Source organism: Apus apus, chromosome 1, assembly GCF_020740795.1.
Source record: "Apus apus isolate bApuApu2 chromosome 1, bApuApu2.pri.cur, whole genome shotgun sequence".
Taxonomy (NCBI): Eukaryota; Metazoa; Chordata; class Aves; order Apodiformes; family Apodidae; genus Apus; species Apus apus.
The window spans coordinates 95,100,884-95,120,995 of NC_067282.1; the positions used below are offsets into that span (position 1 = coordinate 95,100,884).

General features: G+C 40.8%; 1 protein-coding gene across 6 annotated transcripts in view; it reads left to right on the top strand.

Moving 5' to 3' along the window:
• The window catches only part of SON (SON DNA and RNA binding protein), a 38,446-nt gene that overhangs the window by 4,077 nt on the left and 14,257 nt on the right, over positions 1 to 20,112 (top strand). For all 6 annotated transcript variants that reach the window (XR_007890647.1, XM_051629814.1, XM_051629903.1 and 3 more), the window contains exons 3-6: positions 462 to 10,178; positions 11,647 to 11,807; positions 14,676 to 14,816; positions 16,528 to 16,716. Coding sequence is in view for 5 of the 6 variants with exons in the window: in XM_051629814.1 (XP_051485774.1) it covers positions 462 to 10,178; positions 11,647 to 11,807; positions 14,676 to 14,816; positions 16,528 to 16,716 (10,208 nt within the window). In the remaining variant the exon portion in view is untranslated. The remainder of the gene's footprint in view (positions 1 to 461; positions 10,179 to 11,646; positions 11,808 to 14,675; positions 14,817 to 16,527; positions 16,717 to 20,112) is intronic.

A 20,112-nucleotide genomic window follows, 5' to 3' on the forward strand; every position in this document is an offset into this window, starting at 1 on the left:
GGGCATAACGAGGTGGCTGCATTTTATTCAGTAAGCATACCACCACTTAGATGATTTGTCTGGAGTATGGGGGTTCTTGTTTCACTTAATGTGCAGGTTGGTGTTTAAAAGCACACCTCCAGCCTCCTGGAAGAGTGTACTGCCTAGTTGAATATATGTGGAAGTGTGTCCAACTACTTAGGAAGAGTTATATTCCCCCTCGGACTGTGTTGCTGACAAAGAAGATTTGGTTAACTTTTGAATGAAGAGTTAGTTATTCTTACTTAAAGTGACTCCTGAGAGGAAGGTTAAGAGGACTGAAAAGGGAGTATGTGCTATTTGTGTGTGGTAGTTCAGTGAAGAAGGCATGGGTTTCAAGTTATTTTTCTTGTATCTCTGTACCTGTGCTTGATCACGAGTCTAAAAGAGTTATTAAAATGTAGTTTTAGTAACATTTACAAGGAAAATGTTGTCTTTTCTAGATGTAGACAAAAATACTGTGAAAAATAGTACTAAGTCTGCAAAAAGAAGCTCTACTGGTGAAGATGAAATTCCTAAGAAAAAATCAAAGAAGAACAAGAAACACAAAAGCAAGAAGAAGAAGAAAAAGAAGAAGAAAAGGAAGAAAGAAAAAAAGCATAAAAAGCAGCCAAAGGAGTCAAAGTTGACTACACGTCATGGAGAACATGGAGATGTGCAGCCTGCTTCTCTTCTGATGCCAGAGACAGCAAGCTCCATAGTGAGTGTACAGCATGTAGGATTTGGAGATGCAAATCTGGCTGTCCATGTGCAGCCTCAAGAACTGTGCTTAAAAGCAAGTGAGGAGCTTGATAGGCAAGCTTCAGGACTTGTTTCTCAGCAATCTACAGAAAATCTTGGAAGTGAGAGGGAGACTTTGTGTGCAACAAATCCTCCATTTAATTTAGAAGGCAGCCAATCTGATACCCAAGGAAATGCTAGTATAGCTGAAATTTGCACTAGAGAAGAACAAATTACACAGTCTCATGAAAATATTTATCCTATAGCTATTAATGCAAGTGGAAATGATGTTCTTGTTGATACTGGAAATTATAATTTGTCTTGCATCCCATCTGGAGTTGCCAATAAATCTGAAATTCAGCAAGGTTCATCAGCAACTCCAGCATCAGAGGTAACAGAAACAGTAGAAGGTTCAGAAGCATATCTACAGCTTGTGGCACAGAGTGGAGCAAAAGAGTTAGAAGCAGCTGCAGAACCTGAGTCTTTAGCAAGTGATATGACAACAATTCCTACATCTGCAAGTCAGGCAGATCTGAGTACTGTGAAGGTAGCTCACATGTCTGTGGCTGTGGAAGAAGTGAAAATTCCAGAAGCAACTGAAAAATTGCTGCATATTGGTAATGTGAAGTATTTGGAAAGATCTTTGGAGTTAGGGGGTGTGAGCAGGACTTTGGAGCCATCCCTGAAGCCTTCAATTGGATCTGATCATTTTAGTGCAATGCAGTGCAGCCCCACAGAGGGTTCAAGCATCTTGAAGGCAGATGTATCTTTGCAACATCCTTTTAAAATATCTGCAGTGACCCAAGTTGAAATAGAAAGTGCCAAAATACCCCTGGGACCAGGAGCTGTTACAGAAGTGAAGGATATTGAACCAGCTAGAAGCTCTGTGCCCAAAACCTTGGTAACAGTCATGGAACCTGTGGGTATTGCAGCAAAAGATGTCAAAGCAGCTGATCCTGCAGCAGTGCTGAATGTGTCACAAGTGTTCCTGCAACCTAAAGTCTTGACAGAAACAAGAAGTGTGGATAGAACCCAGGAATTGGCACTTCCAACAGAATTGACAGACGTGAAATTGGTTGCAGGAGCAAAATATTTAAGAACAATCTTAGATCCTGCAGCAGTTCCACAGACCTTTGTTCCCCAAACAAGTCAAGCTGCTCTGCAAATGGAAAATACTAATGCTTCAAAAATGTCAGAATCAGCTCTTGAGGCTGTAGCTGTAACAGAGGCAAAAGATTCAGAACCTGCTTCATTATTGAGACGACCAGAAGAGCAGAGAGAATCAAGATCTGAGAGTGAAGCAACATTAGATTCAACAGCAGTGTTAAAAGATAGTATGACAGGAGTAGAAGTAGGCTCAGATGCAGGTCTTCTAGCTCTGGAAGCTGGATCTGTGAGACCAGTGAGAAGGTTGGAAACTACTTTAGGACCTGTAGCAGAGACAGAAAGGAAATACTCAGAAGCAGACCTTGACAGAGCCAGGGCACAGATGATGACATCTTCATCACACATGCATAGGACAGGTGCAAAAGATTTAGGAGATTCAGCCTCTGTAGGTGTGGCAAAGATACAAGCTTTGGAAGCAGTCTTGCAGCCTGGAACCTTACAAGAAAGGTCAGAAAGGAGTCCTGATTCTGTGGCTTCATATGTAAGCATGGAACCAGTTATGCATTTGGAACCCACAGCAGAGAGAGAAGCCACTGTAAAAGTGAGAGGTTTAGACAACTTGTCAGAAGTTGAGGCAGTTGCAGAGATAAAAGATGTGGAAGTGAGTTCAAAAACTTCACACTTAACACAGATGAAAAATTTGGAAATGGTTATGGAATCTGGAACAAGGACACTAATGCAAGCCTTGGGAAGGACATTGGCTTCTGAGGTGGTTGGAGAAGTGAGGCATTCTGAAGTTGTGCCAGAAGATCCAAACAAAGCGAAGACCATGAGCAAAGAAGTGATAGAACCTGTGCAATCTTTAGAAACAAGTTCAAAATCTGTACAGGAACAAATAGTAGGCCATTCAGAAGCAGCATCAGAGTCTTTGCCTGGAATGGAAGAAAAAACTGTGGCATCAGAAATACTGACCGAAGGAAGAAACTTGAAAGGAACTTTAGAATCTCAGATTTTGACAGATGTGAGAACTCAGGGACCTACTGTAGAATATATAATTGCAACAAGGAGGAAAAGCACACACAAAAGTGTACCCTTGCTTACCAATGAAAAAGATTTGGAAGAAGCTTCAGAAACTGAGAAAGCAATGTCTGCAACAGTAGAGGTAGAAGGTTCTGAAACAGTTGAAGAGCCTGAGGTACACATGGATATCCAGGGTTTGGAAGCTTCCCAAAACTCTGGAAATGTGGCAGCTGTGAATGTTTTAGAGCATGTTTCAGAATCTTTGCATGCTGAAAAGCAAGAACACCTACAAGCAGTTCTAGAAGCAAAACTTGCAGGAGAATGGCAGAGTAGAGAGGAGGCCTCAGAGAGTGCTGCTGAAATGAACTTTTTTGAAGCAGTTCCAAAGCCAGGGGATATGAAAGATCTGGAAACAACAGTGGAACATGAGGTGGCAGCAGAAGTACACTATGTGGAAGAGGTCCAGGATCGACAAGTGGAGGATGCGGTAGTTCCAGGTCAAGCTGAGGAAGGCGAGATACTGGTTGAGAAGACGGATGAAGAGCAAATTCAAGCATCCGAGCCTTTAATAGCAGAAACAGTTTTTAGTTCTTCACATGCAGGAGATGAGAGAGATTCAACAGAGACTCCTGAATCTGAAATAATCAGAGACATGAATCAGATGGAAGCAGCTCCAGCTCATGTGGCAGAAACAAAAGACTTGGAAACACCTTCTCTTCCTGAGACTGGTGCAGAAGCAGTCATGGGATTGGAGGCAGAGGCAAAAGATTTGGAAGCAGCTCCAGTACCCGAGGCTGTTACAGAAGTCGTTCCAGTACACGTGGCAGAGGCAGGCGAGTTAGAAGTCCTTCCACAGGCTGAGGCTTTCAAAGAAGCAACTCCAGAACATGAGTCAGAGAAAAGAGATTCAGAAACCTCTGATGTGCAACCTGATGTGGCGGCACGAATGAGGGAGACTCTGATGAGACTTGAGAAGGTTGAAAAAAGTAGCCATAGAAGCAGTGATAAAAAACATGATGCAAAGAAACAGAAAAGGAGTCGCTCCAAATCTCAGTCCAGGTCTAGGAAGAGGAAGAAAAAATCGAGGTCACGTTCTACTTCCAGACGTTTGACTTCTAAAAGAGGACGTTCTAGGAGCAGAAACTATTCAGATTCCAGAAAAAAGCATTCCAAATCTAGATCTCGATCTGTGGAGAAGAGAGTGTCTTCCCGGAGATCCAGACGCAGACGTTCCAGGTCATCTGACCGTTACAGGTCTAAATCCAGATCAGCAGAGAAGAGATTGTCCTCTGGGAGGTCCAGACACAGACGTTCCAGGTCTTCTGATCGCTACAGGTCTAAGTCCGGGTCAGTGGAAAAGCGACTGTCTTCCAGAAGGTCCAGGCATAGACGTTCCAGGTCTTCAGACCGCTACAGGTCTAAATCTGTGTCAGTGGAAAAGCGACTGTCCTCCCGAAGGTCTGGACGCAGACGTTCCAGGTCTTCGGACCGCTACAGGTCTAAGTCTAGGTCAGTGGAAAAGCGACTATCCTCCCGAAGGTCAGGGCGCAGACGTTCCAGGTCTTCGGACCGCTACAGGTCTAAGTCCAGGTCTCTGGAAAAGCGACAGTCCTCCCGAAGGTCTGGACGCAGACGTTCCAGGTCTTCAGACCGCTACAGGTCTAAATCGCGATCAGTGGAAAAGCGACTGTCCTCCCGAAGGTCTGGACGCAGACGTTCCAGGTCATCTGACCGCTACAGGTCTAAATCACGATCAGTGGAAAAGGGGGAGAGCAGGTTGTCCTCCTGGAGATCCCGCCGCAGACGTTCCAGGTCCTCTGACCGTTCTAAATCTAGATCCAGGTCTTCAGAAAAGAGAGGGGGCAAAGAATACTCATGGAGGTTCAGGAATAGGTCTGTTTCCTCTGATCGTTCAAAGTCTAGGTCAAGATCTGTTGAGAAGAGAGGTCGGAAGGCATCTCTGCGGAGGTCTAAACGTCAGCACTCAAAGTCCTCTGACCGTTACAAGTCTAGATCCAGATCAGTAGAAAAAAGGGATCGAAAGCAGTCATCGCGGAAGTCTAAACGTCAGCGCTCAAAGTCTTCTGACCATTACAAGTCTAGATCCAAATCAGTGGAAAAAAAGAAGGAGTCCTCTCGAAAAGCTAAGCGTCGCCGCTCAAAATCTTCTGAACGTTACAAGTCTAGGTCTCGGTCTGTTGAAAAAAAGCGCAAGGAATCTTCAAAAAAATCCAAACGGAAACGTTCTAAGTCCTCTGAAAGTGTTAAGTCAAGGTCCAAATCTGTAGAAAAAAGAGACGATAAGTTATCCTCAGTAAAAGGCAGTAGCAAGCATATGGAGTCTTCTGAACTTCAGGAGTCAACCAAATGTCTTGAAAAAGATGATGTTCCTGAACCTTCTTTTGGAAGTGGAGACAGCTCCACCAAATCCTCTAATGGTCCTGTGTCAGTAGCTTTGTCTGTTGAAGGACTAAATGGCCCAGAGCTGCCTCCAGCATCTGAAGGTGGATTTTCCAAAACTTCTGATAGTATTGATCAAAGCTCCGCATCTGTAGACAAAACAGTGTTTGAATTTGATAGCTCCAAAACCCCAGATAACCAGGAATCTGAATCCATGCCTGTGGAAAAACCACAGGTTTCAGAGCTTTCTGTGATGTGTGAAAATGGATCAGCTGAAAAAGCAGCGTCTGTGGAGTCTTCATCACTACCTGAACTTACGTACTCCACATCCAGGTCAAGATCTCCATCTGTTGAAAAAATCAGCGGTCCAGAAACTTCTTTGGTAACAGAATTTCAGCTTTCTGCATCCCATGAAGATGAGATGAGATCTACCTCTCTCAAAGAAATAGAGGGTCCGGAGCCTATTCTGACACTTGAAAGTGGGTGCTCTGTATATTGTGATGATAACAAGACAGTCTCCTCATCTGGAAAAACTGAGGTTCAGGAGTCTTCTCTAATATCTGAAGGTGTACTTTCTGACTTGTCTGATGGTCATGAATTGAGACATACCCCCACTGAAAAAACTGAGCCCCAGAAGTTTTTGCAAGTACCTGAGAGTGAATCTTCCAAATTGGCTGACAGCCCTGAGTCAAGATCACTATTGTTTGAAACAGTAGAGGCTCAAAAATCCTCTGTAGCACCTGAAGGTACATGCACTGCGTTCCCTAATGTCTCTGAGTCAGCCTCCTTGTCTATTGAAAGGGGCCAGATGCAGGAACCTTTCCTAGCTTCTGACAGTGGACACTTCAAATCTCTTGATGGACATGAATCAGGATCCAGCTTTGCTGCACAAATGGGTGAGCTTCCCAAGTCACCTGATGGAAATGAACAAGTATCTTTACCTGTTGAAAAAGTCAAGTCTCCAGCTGTTTACCTGACATCTGAGTGTGGTCAGGTTGAAATCTCGGATGTTGTGCTGACAACTGTAGGACAAAGCTGTAAGTCTTCTGAAGTTCATGAGTCCAGTTCATCTGTTGACAAAGATTTAGATGGTCCAAGACTTTCACAAGTACTTCACCACCCTGAGTCTTCTGAACTGCATGAATTGAGGTACCTGCCTGATGGAAAAATAGAGGGTAAAGGATCTTTTGTGTTATCTAAAAGGGGAATTCCTGTGTGCCATGATGGCCATAAATCAAAACACAATTACTTGGAGAAAACAGAAGGTGCAGAACTGTCAGCAGCATCTGAGCTTAGGTGTTCTCTCTTCCCTGAAGGCTATAAATTGACATCCACTGCAGTTGGAAAAGCCGAGATACAAAAGCCCTCTCTCCTGGAAAGTGAGTCAGTAAGCACATCTACTGAAAATCTAGAGGCCTCAGTGAGTTCTCTGACATCTGAAGATGGGCTTTTCCTGTTGCCTGATAGTAATGAATTGAGACCTATCCCTGATGAAAAAGTAGAAGTGCAGAAGACATCTGAGCTCCAATGTATAGCACCCACTGATGGCCACAAGTTGAGATCTGCATATGATGAAGAAAAACAGGTACAGGAGTCATCTCTGATACTGGAAAGCAGATACTCTGTTTCCTCTGATGGTCATGAGTTGACATCCACCCCATTTGAAAAATCTGAGGTAGAAGAGCCTTCTCAAATACCTGAAAATGAGTACACAATAGGGCTTGATGGTCCAGAGTTGATGTCAACCCCTGCCGAAAAAACAGAAATGAGGGAACTTTATCGGATGTCTGAAGAAAGATGTTTAGTGCCCATTGAGAGCCAGGAGTTGCAGTCACCTCCTGTTGAAAAGATAGAAATGCAAGAGCCTGCTGTGATTGAAAATGAATATGCTGTATCCTGGGAGGGCCAGGAGTTGAGATCTAGCTCGCCTGAAAAGGTAGAGTTGCAGGAGGCTTCTGTAGTACCTGACAATGAGTATGCTGTGTCTTCAGATGATCACGAGTTGCCTTGTTCCCTTGCTGAAAAATCAGAGGTACAGGAGTACTTGCTGTCTGAAAATGAATATGCTGTATCTCCTGAAGTCCGGGAGATGTCAGCCAGTCCTGCTGAAAAAGAGGTGCAAGAGCCTTCTCTAACATCTGACAATGAATATGCCATTTTTCATGAAGGCCAAGGATTACAGTCTACCCATGCTGAAAAAACAGTGGAGCAGGAGCCTTCAGTAGTACCAGAAAGTCAATATGCTGCATCCCCTGAAGCGCAAGAGTTGCTCTTTTCTCTTACTGAAAAAACAGAGACGCAGGAGTGTTCTTTGCTGTCTGAAAATGAGTATGATGTATCCCCTGATGGCCACAATTTGAGATCTAGTCCTCGTGAAAAAGAAGAAATGGAGGAACCTTCTGAAACGTCTGAAAGTGAAAGTTCGATGTCCACTGATGGCCAGGAGTTGCAGTCTACTCTTGTTGAAAAAACAGAGGTGCAGGAGTTGTCTTTGATGTCTGAAGGTGAATGTGCCATGTCCCCTGAAGGTCAGGAACTGCAGTCTAGCCCCGCTGAAAGAGTAGAGGCCGAAAATGAACGTGCTCTGTCCCCTGAAGAGTATGGTTCAAGATTGACTCATGCTGAGAAAACAGAGGGAATAGATTCTTCTATGACACCTGAAAATGACCATCTTTTGTCTTTTGAGAACGAAGAGGTAAGATTTACCCCTGTTCAAAAAGCAGATGTGCCAGAGCTGTCTCCAACACCTGAAAATGAATGTGCAGCATCTCCTGATGGACAGGAGTTGAGATTCCACCCTCTTGGAAAAGTAGGCAGTCTCAGACTTTTGACGCAGAATGATAAAGCCTCCATGTCCCCTGATGACAGTGATTTGAAATCCATCCCTGTTGAAAAAATGGATGAGGCAGTACCTTCCTTGATGCCTGAAAGTGGATATTCCATGTCCCCTGATGGCTACAGTGTGAAATCTGGCCCTGTTGAGGAAACAGGGGATCTAGAGCCCTCTTCGATATCTGAGCGTAGGCATTCCACTTCCTCATATCAAGAAAGTAATGAGCTAAGATCACCCATGGAGGAAGAGGGTCTGGAGTTCTCTTTGACTTCTGAGCATAGACGATCTATGTCCCCTGAGGGCCATGACCAGAAATCTACCATTGATGAAGAAGCGGATGATCTGACACCCTCTTTGACATCTGAACATAGGCGCTCCACATCTCCTGATGACCATGAGTCACAATCTAGTGGTGAAGAAGCAGAGTATTTGGAGCAGCCTTTGACAACGGAACGTAGAAGCTCTGTGTCCTCTGATGAGCATGAGTCAAGATCTACTACTGGGGAAGAGGTAGAGGATGCTGAGCCCTCCTTGACAGCTGAACGAAGAGACTCCACATCCTCTGATGAGCATGAGTCTGCCACTGGTGAAGATGTAGAAGATGGGGAACCCTCTTTGACAGCTGAACGTAGACACTCCACCTCCTCTGATGACCGTGAGTCAAGATCTACAACTGGTGAAGAAATAGAGGATTTGGAACCTTCTCTGACAGCTGAACATAGACGTTCCATGTCTCCTGATGGACGTGAGTCAAGGTCAACCACTGGTGAAGAAGCAGAGGACCAGGAGCTCTCTTTGACAGTTGAACGTAGACACTCCACATCCTCAGATGAACATGAGTCAAGGTCTTCTGTTGGTGAAGAAGGGGATGATGTGGAGCCCTCCTTGACAGCTGAACGAAGAGATTCCACATCATCGGATGAGCATGAGTCAAGATCTACCACTGGTGAAGAAGCAGAGGATATGGAAGCCTCTTTAACGACTGATCACAGACGTTCCACATCCCCTGATGGGCGTGAATCGAGGTCTACCACTGGTGAAGAAGGAGATGATGTGGAGCCCTCCTTGACAGCTGAACGAAGAGACTCCACATCTTCAGATGAGCGTGAGTCAAGCAGTGGTGAAGAGGATGCTGATCAGTCTTTGGCAGATGAAGATAAGCAGGATTCTATGCCTCTGGAGAGATCAGAGGAACAAGACTCTTCCTTTGTACCGGACAGGCGTTCTGAGTCTTCTGAACGTGAAAAATCTAGATCCAAATCTGTTGACAAAATATCTGACAAAGAGTCTTCACGAAGATCTGTAAGCAGACAGTCAAGATCTCCTACTCGCCAAAAGAGTCGATCTGTATCTGTTGAAAAAGCAGAAGACAAAGAATCTTCACAGAGGTCTAGACGTAGACGCTCCAGGTCTACTGCTCACCAAAGGAGTCGATCAACATCTGTTGAAAAAGCAGCAGACAAAGAGTCTTCACGGAGGTCTAGACGTAGACGCTCCAGGTCCACTGCTCACCAAAGGAGTCGATCTAAATCTGTTGAAAAAACAGCAGACAAAGAATCTTCACGGAGGTCTCGAAGTAGACGCTCTAGGTCTTCCCAGCGCAGATCCCAGAGATACGATACAGAATCTCGTTCTAGACGGAATCGCTCCAGATCAGTAACACGGAGAAGAGCATCAAGATCAAAATCTAATCGTCGCTCTCGCTCTAGCTCATTGTCACGTTCAAGGCATAGAAGGAGGAGTCGGTCAAGATCAGCATCAAGAAGGCGGCGTTCTTTATCAAGAGATAGGCGTAAGAGATCTCAGAGGAATCGGTCTAGATCCACTGACAGAAGAAGAAGAAGATCAGATTCGAGAGATCGTAGAATATCAATCAGATTACGGAGCAGGAGTCGAACACCTATTCGTCAAAGGCGATCAAGGTCAAGAGGAAGAAGACGGAGCTCTAGTAGGTCACCAATTCGTCTACGGCGATCACGATCTTCAGGGAGAAGAAGATACAGCAGATCACCTGACCGTCGTAGGTCGAGATCATCAGAGCGATTTTCGAGCAGGTCACCTAAACGTCTTACAGACTTGGGTAAGTGATGGTTTTATTTTCAGTAGTTCCATGGTTAGGTGATACTGTGCTAATTTACATAGTCCTATTTGAGCATAGCTCTGTAGCATAAGGCATTTCTTGGAAGTCATTTCATGCCATTACTTTTCGGTAGTGACTTCTAGTAGGATCTTTTATGTTGGAGCCAAGTCAATGGTTACCTTTTGGATGGAAACACATTTAGAACGGGTTATATCTTGGTTATAGAGCTTTTACACAAACATGGTATTTTGCAGTCTTGAGGAACACCATTCATTGTAATAGTTAGCAAAGGCCAAAGTACTCTGTAAGAAACTTACAGATTTCTAGTTTTCCTGAGTACAAATTGGGCAGGAAAGAAGATTTGAAAGTAAGTGCCACTTGTAGAGTTTAGTTCTGTGATCAGCTGTGATGCTCGTTATGTTCCCATTTCTTAGTCTTGCTTCTTTCCCATGGTAAGAACTTGATAGGAAGGGAGACTTGTTCCTGAAAATATTCCTAGACCCCAGTGCGCTTTTCTTTGTGATCGGAGTAAGAGAGGATACATAGTTTCCTTAGGTGGTAAGTTCTATAAGGAGAAGGAAGGTTTTCATTTTGAGAGGAGAGCTCTTGTACAGTGTGTGAAGAAGCCCTTTTGTGGACCTCAGGTTCTGATTCTTCTGGTCCTGCCTTATAAGTTACTGTGGAAGCCCCGCTACTGGAGGAGCATTTTTGTACAGAACACGGGAATTATTGAACATCCTTGAATTTGCCTTCATGCTTTGATTGGGCAGCAAGTCTGTAACTATATACTTTTATTGCTTAAGAAGTAAAGGAATGTTACCCTTTAAGGAATGTTGTAAACCTGTACGCTTACAGAATAGTGGCAACTCGCTTATTTGAAAACTGGCGGATGAAGTAAGACTTACGTTTTCATTCCCTATTTCTGTTCTAAAACCATGTGTGCTGTTTTCCTTAAGAGAGCAAAATACGGTTTAACAGTTCTGCATATAGCTCTATTTTTTACAAGTGCACATCTTATTCAGTGCTTATGTTTTTCTGTTGGTTTGTTGTAAGTAGTTTTCAGGCTACATACCAGAGGACTTGAGGGGAGTTCCATAAGACCTTTGGATGCTTTTCAGAGATAGGTAGGAAGTAGACTTTGGAATATATGCTGTGTAGAAATGACCTGGTATTTCCGAAACTAGAATGCTAATGTGAAGTGGAATAGGTGTCAGAACTTTCGGAGTTTGGAGGATTTTGAATACTGTAATTTGGACTCGCATGCTTTGTGTTAAATTTTCACTTGTCTGCTGGCTAGGCTAGATTTAAAAGTCTGGAGCAACTAGGTACAAACAGAACATAAAAATGAATGTTTTGGGTAAAATCTTACGTTTCCTCATTGTACTTTGCTTAATGTGCCAGAAATGCTTATTTATTATTAAAACAAGACTCTACAGTTATTTTTTTTTTCTTCAACCTGTTTTTGTAGACAAGGCTCAGCTACTTGAAATAGCCAAAGCTAATGCAGCTGCCATGTGTGCTAAGTCTGGTGTTCCCTTACCACCAAGCCTGATGCCTTTGTTATCTCAGAAGAAAGACGACAAAGCCAATCAGAAGTCATCAAGAGATACACTAAAGGAGCTCACTGAGGTAAGTGAGAACTGAAAAGAAGCTTTTTTTTTTTTTTTTTTTTTGGCGACTTCTAGACAAGTTGTCATTTTATGTGCTTGGTTCGCATGTAAGCTGGCTTGTGGTTTGAGCTCTTATTCTCTACATTTTTTTTAGTAATGAGAACAAGCTTTTTAATTCCATGAAATGCATGAAATCACGTTCTTTTGCCTTTTTTAAATTTTGTTTTTATTGTGTTCTAATTTTTTACAAATTGGTAGTTCTCCTTGCAGTCCTGTTAGTAGAAAACAAAGCTTTCACTTCCAGCTTTTGGTTCTGGTATTGACTATTTCTTGTATTAGTGGATTTCATATTGTCAAATGTTATCTCTGGGTTAAAAATCTAGTACCTACTTCACATAGTTTTCTACATCTTAATATCTACTCTGGGATGTTTTTAGCAAATTACTGCTGTCACTGTCCCGCAACAGTTCCAAGTCTATTTGTATTTTTTTTTTAATTGGGGGGTGGGGAGAATGCTACTTCTCCTTTTATTGTAATAATGTCACCTTGTTTGGTTTGCTAGTTTCTCCCTCCATTGTTTTCCCCATAAAATAGAGAAAATTTGGAATGAAAAGTGCTTTTTTTGGTACTTTTTTTTTAAAAATTGCATAATCAGTGTGACAGTTCTGAAATATGTTTATGGAAATAACATCTTAAATTAAGCAAGGTCAAGTTGTTGAAAAGTAATTTCTTAGTTGTGTGTGGCCTAGTGGTTGCGGAAGTACTTGTTTTGTTAATACAAAGCTGAGCTTGTGCAGATGCACTGTGCAGACATCTTTGGTGATTCTTAAGGTAATCTGACCAAGGTCCAGTGTATCTAGTGCTAATCTGGAAACTTATCCTCTTGTCCTTTCTAACTGTGGGAATCTGGATGTTGAATCAAGATTGTCCACAGCAGCAGTCCAGGCCATTATCATATGGTAGTGTGGCCAAGTGGAGAATCCTTCCAGAGGCTGTTCAGCTTCTTACAAAGCTAGCTGAGTCATCTTTTTTCTCTCTGCAATGTAACCTGCAAACTGGAGAACCTGCTTAAAATTAGGAGCCAACTAGTAACTGTAGATAATACTTCCTCTTGCTTAGCTTCCCAAATAGGGCAGGCTTTTCCTGTTGCCTGAAGAGTGTGCTTCAGTCATTGTTTGAAGGCATCTCTGCATAGGAGAGTGCAGGCATCCTTTTCTATTAAGACTGATGAGAACAGTGCCATCAGCTTGTCTTGATTTTTAGTGATGGAGCAGCCTGTTTGCTCTGTATATGCCAACAGTCAGGGCATCCAACGTATGTGACTTAGAATGGTATGAGCTTGAACTAGAATCAGAATGATGGTTTCACTTTGCTGGTATAATTTCTTCCTATTATGTCCTCAAATGTCGTCTTAGTCTTGGAAGTGTGATTCTCATGAGTAGGGATGCAATAGAAACCTGATACTATAGTGTTTTCAAATGCATTTTGGACTAAGTACATTATATTTGCTACTGGTAAACAGTGCAGGTAACTGTGATCAGTAGAGAGTTTTTCATCATAAAATTCTAGCCTTTTTTCTTTGTTTTGTTTGTTACTGTTTGTGGAGGTTGTCTTCTCATTCGACTGCTGTATCCCCATTGCACCTATATATTTTATATTAATTTTCTGTTGAATATAAGAGGGAGTTGTCTTGCATGCCTGGTCAATGTAAAAATATTTCAGAAGAAATTCAAGATCTTTTAGATCCTTTGTTTCTGACTAGGTCCCTTCTGTATCAGTGGAACTTAGAATTAGTAACATGTCACATTTTGACTCAGGATCAGCAATTAAACCAGAGATAACAATGCTCTTGATCCCCTTCCCCCTCTTCCAGGTAGGGAAGAAGAGATAAAATTATGGAGACTTTTCTGGATTGAAAACTAAACTAGACAGCTTTAATTAAACGCTAATGACAAAAGAAAATATGTGCAATTACATACAAATGCCTTCAGGAACGTGCAAAAGCCTCTCGCCACCCCCCACCCCCAGCAACTCCCCCAGCACTCTCCTTAGCTGCAGACGGTAGCTGATGGGAGAGTTATGAGGGTCAGGAATGCACAAGCCTAGGGTTCAACGATGATAGATAGAGTCCTCCCTGGATGCCAGCCATGGACAGAAGAAAAAGCAGGAAGGAAGATCTCTGACCTTCCTCTGAGCTTACGTAGATACATGGAATGAAATAATTTGGCCTATTTTGCTGTCTGCCTAGTCCAGTCCAGCCTCTGGGGAGGTGGGGAGGGTCATAGATATGACTCTCCTCCTGGTAGTGTCTGAGGTGGCAGGGCAAAGATGTGACCTTGGAATCTCAGCAGGAACATAAACATTCCAGTGTTATCAGTCCACTAGCTGGAACACTTGCTGCTTTTTAAAAGAGAGCTTACTGAAGGGAAAAAAAAAAAGAGAATAAAAGGAAAGCTGGCTTCATCCTGGCTCAAAACAGGACGTAACTGTTCTTAGGTTTTCCTGTGTAGTAGTTTTGTGAACAATACTGAAGTTTCTATCAGATTGCAATATGCTAGTTGTGTGGGATGCCAACCAGTGAGTTCCTGTTCCAGAATGTTTGCAGCCTCTGACACACATTCTGCAACTAGCACTGTTTTATATGTATGCTACTGGAATCTTACGCCTGTGAAATATTTGCTGCATGAATGCCTAGTAAACCTAGATATGGGTTTGATAATGTGTGTAAAATGTCAAATGTACGTATTAATAAGATTGCTAAATTTTTTTCTCATATTATGCCTCTTGCTTTAGAAAAGAAAAACACTTTTCTGTAGAAATGTGTTTTTGTATGTTTTGGTTGAAAGTTGTATCCCTTTTGGTTTTTTGTTTGGTTGTTTTTTTTTAGAAATGCAAGAAGATTGCTCAAAGCACAGATGATGTGATAGTGAACAAACCTCATGTTTCTGATGAAGAGGAGGAAGAACGTCCTTTCTATCATCATCCTTTTAAGCTCAGTGAACCCAAACCTATTTTTTTCAATTTAAGTGTGAGTACTTCTTTAACTTTCAATATATTAAATTGTGGTTTTTTTCTAAGTAATGTAATTAATTTTACAAAAATTGAACAGGAATTTATAATCTTTGTGAAATTGCACTGGGATGTTGTACTCTTGAACTGGGATGTTGAACTACTCTTGCTACAGTAAGAAACTTACCTGCAGTCTGTTTAATTTCATTAGTGTCTTTGCAGTATTTAAAACTTAAAGGATTGGTTTTACTTCATGTTTTCATTGCAAAAATGTCAGTATGAATGTACAACCAGCGTTGGAATTGGGGAATACTTTTAGAACAGCATTGTTTTCCTTTAAAAAACAAAAAACCCAAGCAGAATTTCAAAAGCATTTTGAGTTGTTTTAAGTAAGATGATGTAATCAGATTTGTGCAGACTGCAAATTGCGTATGTCTGCTTCTTTGCTAGATCTCAGGTGTTCACTAGAGGGAAAAAAGTTGTTAGTTTTGAGATTAGCCAATAGAGAGTTAAATGCTGAATGAAAATCACTGATGGAGCCTGTTACTAAGAGGATATGTGTCCCACTAAATCCTGTTCTTCGGGGACTTTTTTGACTCTGGAGCTTGTGTTGATGCATTCTACGTTATGAGCGTGTTGGATGGAATAAAATGAGGGAGCATTTTCTTAAATGCATCTGGGCATCACAGGCTTTGAAGCATGGATTAGAATTTGTCTAGAATTCTTTTGAGCAGTTGTGACTTTGAGGGCTTTTTGTGCCCATGAAGGTCTGCTCTGAGTTCGCATATTAATATGCTAAGTGAAAATGTAAATGGCATATTTTGATGTACAAATATGTATACCTTGTGGCATACACAATTTTTACAGAACATGCAAGGTAGAAATAGATTTATACTTTATATAGCACCATTAGAAAGTGTTACGATGAGACTTAAGAAACCTTGGGATTCTGTACAGGCCTCAAAAGAGGAATGTTCTTTAGTAGTTATGGGCTGCTCTGCCAGTTTTCTGCAGTTTGAAACTGTGGAAACAAACTCTTCCCATTCTTTCTGGATTCCAATCTTACTACCATTCCTGCCCATGTTTTTTTAATTGTAGGATTTTACCCAATATTGTCAGCTCTGTTTGTCTCTTGCAAGAGGAACTTGTCAGAGATTTCTGTGGACTCTTAATATATTAGTTTTCTAAGGAAAACAAGCTCATAGACTTAATTTACTTTGAGATTTGTGCTATTAAAAATAATTAAAAACTAGAGCACAAAGCGTTGCATACTGTTTTTTCTATTTATAGTAATCTAGAGCTATTTATCATTATGTGGATATTGCAGGCAGTGTTTTTACTGCCTGGCATTTTTATTTTGGAGCTTTCCATTACAAAATGCATGTGTGACAAGTAAAGATTCTCTTTATAATGGAGTAGAGGGAAAGCAGGGATGTAACTGTGAGACTGATGTTTTGTGTATTTTTGGCTGCTGAAGCCGATTGAAGCAATTTTAGCTTCTGGCTGTTTCATCTCATACTTCTCATACTACAGTTTGATGCTCTCTTGTGTGTTTTTAGGAGTGTGCTAAAGTGATTTATTATAAAGGCTTTTGGTTTGATGTTAGTAAGAAGGGTAATTGTTTTATGAAAACTTCATATCAAGTGTATGCAAGAAAGTGTTTCTCAAAGACATGCTGTGAGTACTGTGTGTTTTCAGGTTTTAACTTGTTCTAATTTTATTTCTTTAAGACTCCCAGCATAAAACCAGCACCACCACCACAACCAAAAAATCAGGTCAGCCTGTCAAAGGAATTTCCTGTTTCATCTGGGTCTCAACATAGGAAAAAAGAAGCAGATAGTGTCTATGGAGAATGGGTTCCAGTTGAAAAAGGCAAAGAAGATAGCAAGGATGATGTTTTCCCCAAACCAGCCATTGAGGTAAGGAAGGAAAGGAAAGCCTATCATATAAGAAAACCAAAACCGTTACCTGGTCAGTCTGGTACCAAGTTGTCTGGGAAAAAAAAACGGATGCAGAGGTAGTATCTTGACACTTGAATAAGCCAACTCTCTGAACTGCATGTGGTCTTCAAATATGGTCACCATGCTCATGTGGACAATGATGAAAGCAGCCTGTGCCTATGCTGTGTGCTTTTGTCAACTAGTGACTTTGTCTCAATAGAATGTAAACTTTTGCTTGAAGATGAAAAGCAAGTTTCTTGTCCAGTTAACTGCAGAGGGTAATACCCTAAGTTGAGACTTTCGTAACTATAAACTTAGTAATAATTAAAATTGCCCTACCAATCTGAGAGCAATAACGTTGCATTTAAATGTAATCAATTTAAAGTAGATTTGGAAGTAGTTTTTTAAACTACCATTTCATCTGGATGTATCTACTAATTTTTTAACTTTAGAGTCACATTTTCTTACATAGTTGTCTTCCATGTGGCCTTCCAAAGGAATATCTAATTGTATGTATAATAAACTTAAAGAAAAAATGTTTTTCCCCTTGAAATGTCTTCAAAAGGATATTTTGTGGGGTTTTTGTAATTACGTAAATTAAATATTTAAGGCAGATGTAAATTTCTTTTAAGTTAATCTCACTCCATCTGAAGACTTGTTCTCATACCTTTCAAAGCAAATAAACACAAAAGCTTTGGCATCAATTGCTGATGAAACAGTATTTCCACTTGGTATGTTTTGTTTTTCAAGAACTTTCTGAGATTGTACAGTTCACTTCCTGAAGCACAGAAGGTAGTTTCTTCTGTGTCTCTTACAGCACCAAAAGCACAATGAATAGAAGTAATTCAAAAGACATTTTCAGGGTATACCTCAGAATTTTACTGTCAGGCACCCAGTTCATTGTTCCCTTAGTGTAGATGGTAACTGCTTCTTGGTCTTTGTCACAAACCACTAATAAGTCATAACAAACATTCTGAAATGTTTGTGCAGAACATCATTACCAGTTACTAGCGTGTATGTAACAAGTCCAGAGCATAGAAACATTGTACACTGACATTTGGCCATGTTTTTATCAGGTGGTAGTAAGTCTTGTCCTTCAAATGGTTAATGTTACACTCATAGCTCAGGCAAGCTCTGTAGATGTCTTCATCCAGGTTGCCAAGGACACTAGGCTGATGTCATTGACAGATTGGGTTAGCTAAGCACTGATGGTTTGTGTGTTGATCATGTAGAAGAGGTCATAAAAATTGACATTGGAGTAAATACATTAAACATAACTTTCTTTCCTTTCTGTCACGTGTACCTTTATAAATGCTTGTAACAATGTTGTCTGTTTTACATTTTGTAAATAAATATTTTTATTTGCTCTTACCTTAACTTGGTTTGTGTTAAGGGTGATTTCAAGGGTCATTAGTTGACAGCAGAGCATTCCATTCTCTTGGGTTTGGAAATCGTTTATTCTGAAATACAAGAATACTCTTGTTGTAGCAGAATCCCTGTATATTTCTCCAGGAGGGCTGAAAGGTAACATAGTGCTTCTCTGCTTATTTTTTTAATGCTTATGAGGACTCTTTGTAGATGAACTGGCTTTCTCCGAGCAAAATAAGCCAGATAAGCTCCCTTTTTGTTGAAGTAGGGTAGTTCAGGAGTGTGCTTGGATCCTCAGGAATTGCAGCATATAATTTACCTCTATTCATGGTTGCTAATTTTGAAATCTCATTGTGTCAATTCTGATGCAAATCTGTATTGACAGTTAAACATATGTAATTTAGTTTATTATTATGTTTATATTCAAGTTACAGAATTAGTTAATGTGAATAAGCAGTCTGGAAAGGCCATGCTATTAGATTATGAATTGTTTTACTAAAGCATTACGCTCTTAATATAGTTGTTTCTGGTAGTAGGAGATGGAGGAGAAAATTTGGAGTAATCTGAAGTATCAGCACGTCTCTAGAGGCCAGAGAAACCTATGGAAATGAAGCTATATTTGAAAGTCTAAATGTATAGAGGTGAAGTGTTGTACTTAAGTTTGGAGTACACACAGAGAACTACTATGTAGAGAAGCTGTCGTGATCTAAAAATGTAGTAAATGTCTATGAAGTATGTAAAAAATGCCTGCTTTCTACTGTCAGCCTCTCCTTCTTGCTTCAGTATTTGTGACTTGTGTCTGTGGGGAACATGTTATTAAAAGCCAGGATTGGAAAGGCAGAATTCTCTGGAGAATAGCATGATGAAATTTAAACTGTTTTACTTGACTAAATAATAACAACTTTTCGTACTTCAAGCAGAGATTTTTTTTTTTCCAAGATCCAAACCTGCCGTCGAGTGTGTTGACATAATACAAAGCCATGATGGTCTCCAAAATGGTGACTGACCATGTGGGGAAAGTGTATGGGAATTCTAACTAACCAGGGTATCTACTAATAGGCCCCAGTCCGGTAAAGCACTAAAGTACATATATGTTTTAAGTATGTGAGTGGTCCCAATGTGGTTTCAGTGGACTACTTGCATGCCTATGTGTATTGCTGGATTGAAGCTTTTGGTGAGTAGAATAACTACTTATTTATCTCCTGAACAGGTTTCACAAACAAAACATTAATTATTTTAATTGTGTAAGGGGAGCTTATTAACACAAGAAAGCTTGTGTTGTGAACAGGCATTCTTTTAACATACGTGACTGTCATGTTAGGTGATTGTTAGAAAATCTTTTACTCGTGCCTTGTTTATGATTGTGTTTTTGTCAGCTGGGACAATAAACATAGACACATAGGACTTTGGGGGTTTTAAGTCTGTCTTGGTCAATGCCAGATGTTTCAGCAGTGATATACCCAACAGAAGTACTTTCTGTCCTCAACAGTAAAAAAGAATCCCCCAGTCTTAAGAAAAAGATATAATGTCTAGAGTATAACAATAATTAGTTAATTTTATGCAATTGCAGACATATGTGTCTGTCTCTTAGTGTTTTTCAATACTTACCAAATTGTTGGCGTGCTTCCTGTGACAGGGATGTTGTGGAGTAACTGTATTTTTCTGTTAAGCAGAGTTATTTTAAAATTAGTTTCACTTTCTTCTACTGGTCCTTTATCCTAGTATAATGTAAGAAACTGAAGTTATGAGATACTGACTAACAAAAGATCTAAGTCTTTTGTAATACAATTAAAAAAAAAAAATTAGGCCATGGACTTATTTGGTGTCTGTATGCCACATGCTGCTTTGATTATTTTTCCTTCCGTGCTTTGAACAGCTCCAGCCCTTTCAAGTCTTTTTCAACAGTTTGTCTTTGAGGAAATTTCCCTTGTATCTGAGCACTGTTCTTATTTCAAAATAGAATGATCCATATATGCACATCATCTAAGAACAAGGCACAAGTCATTT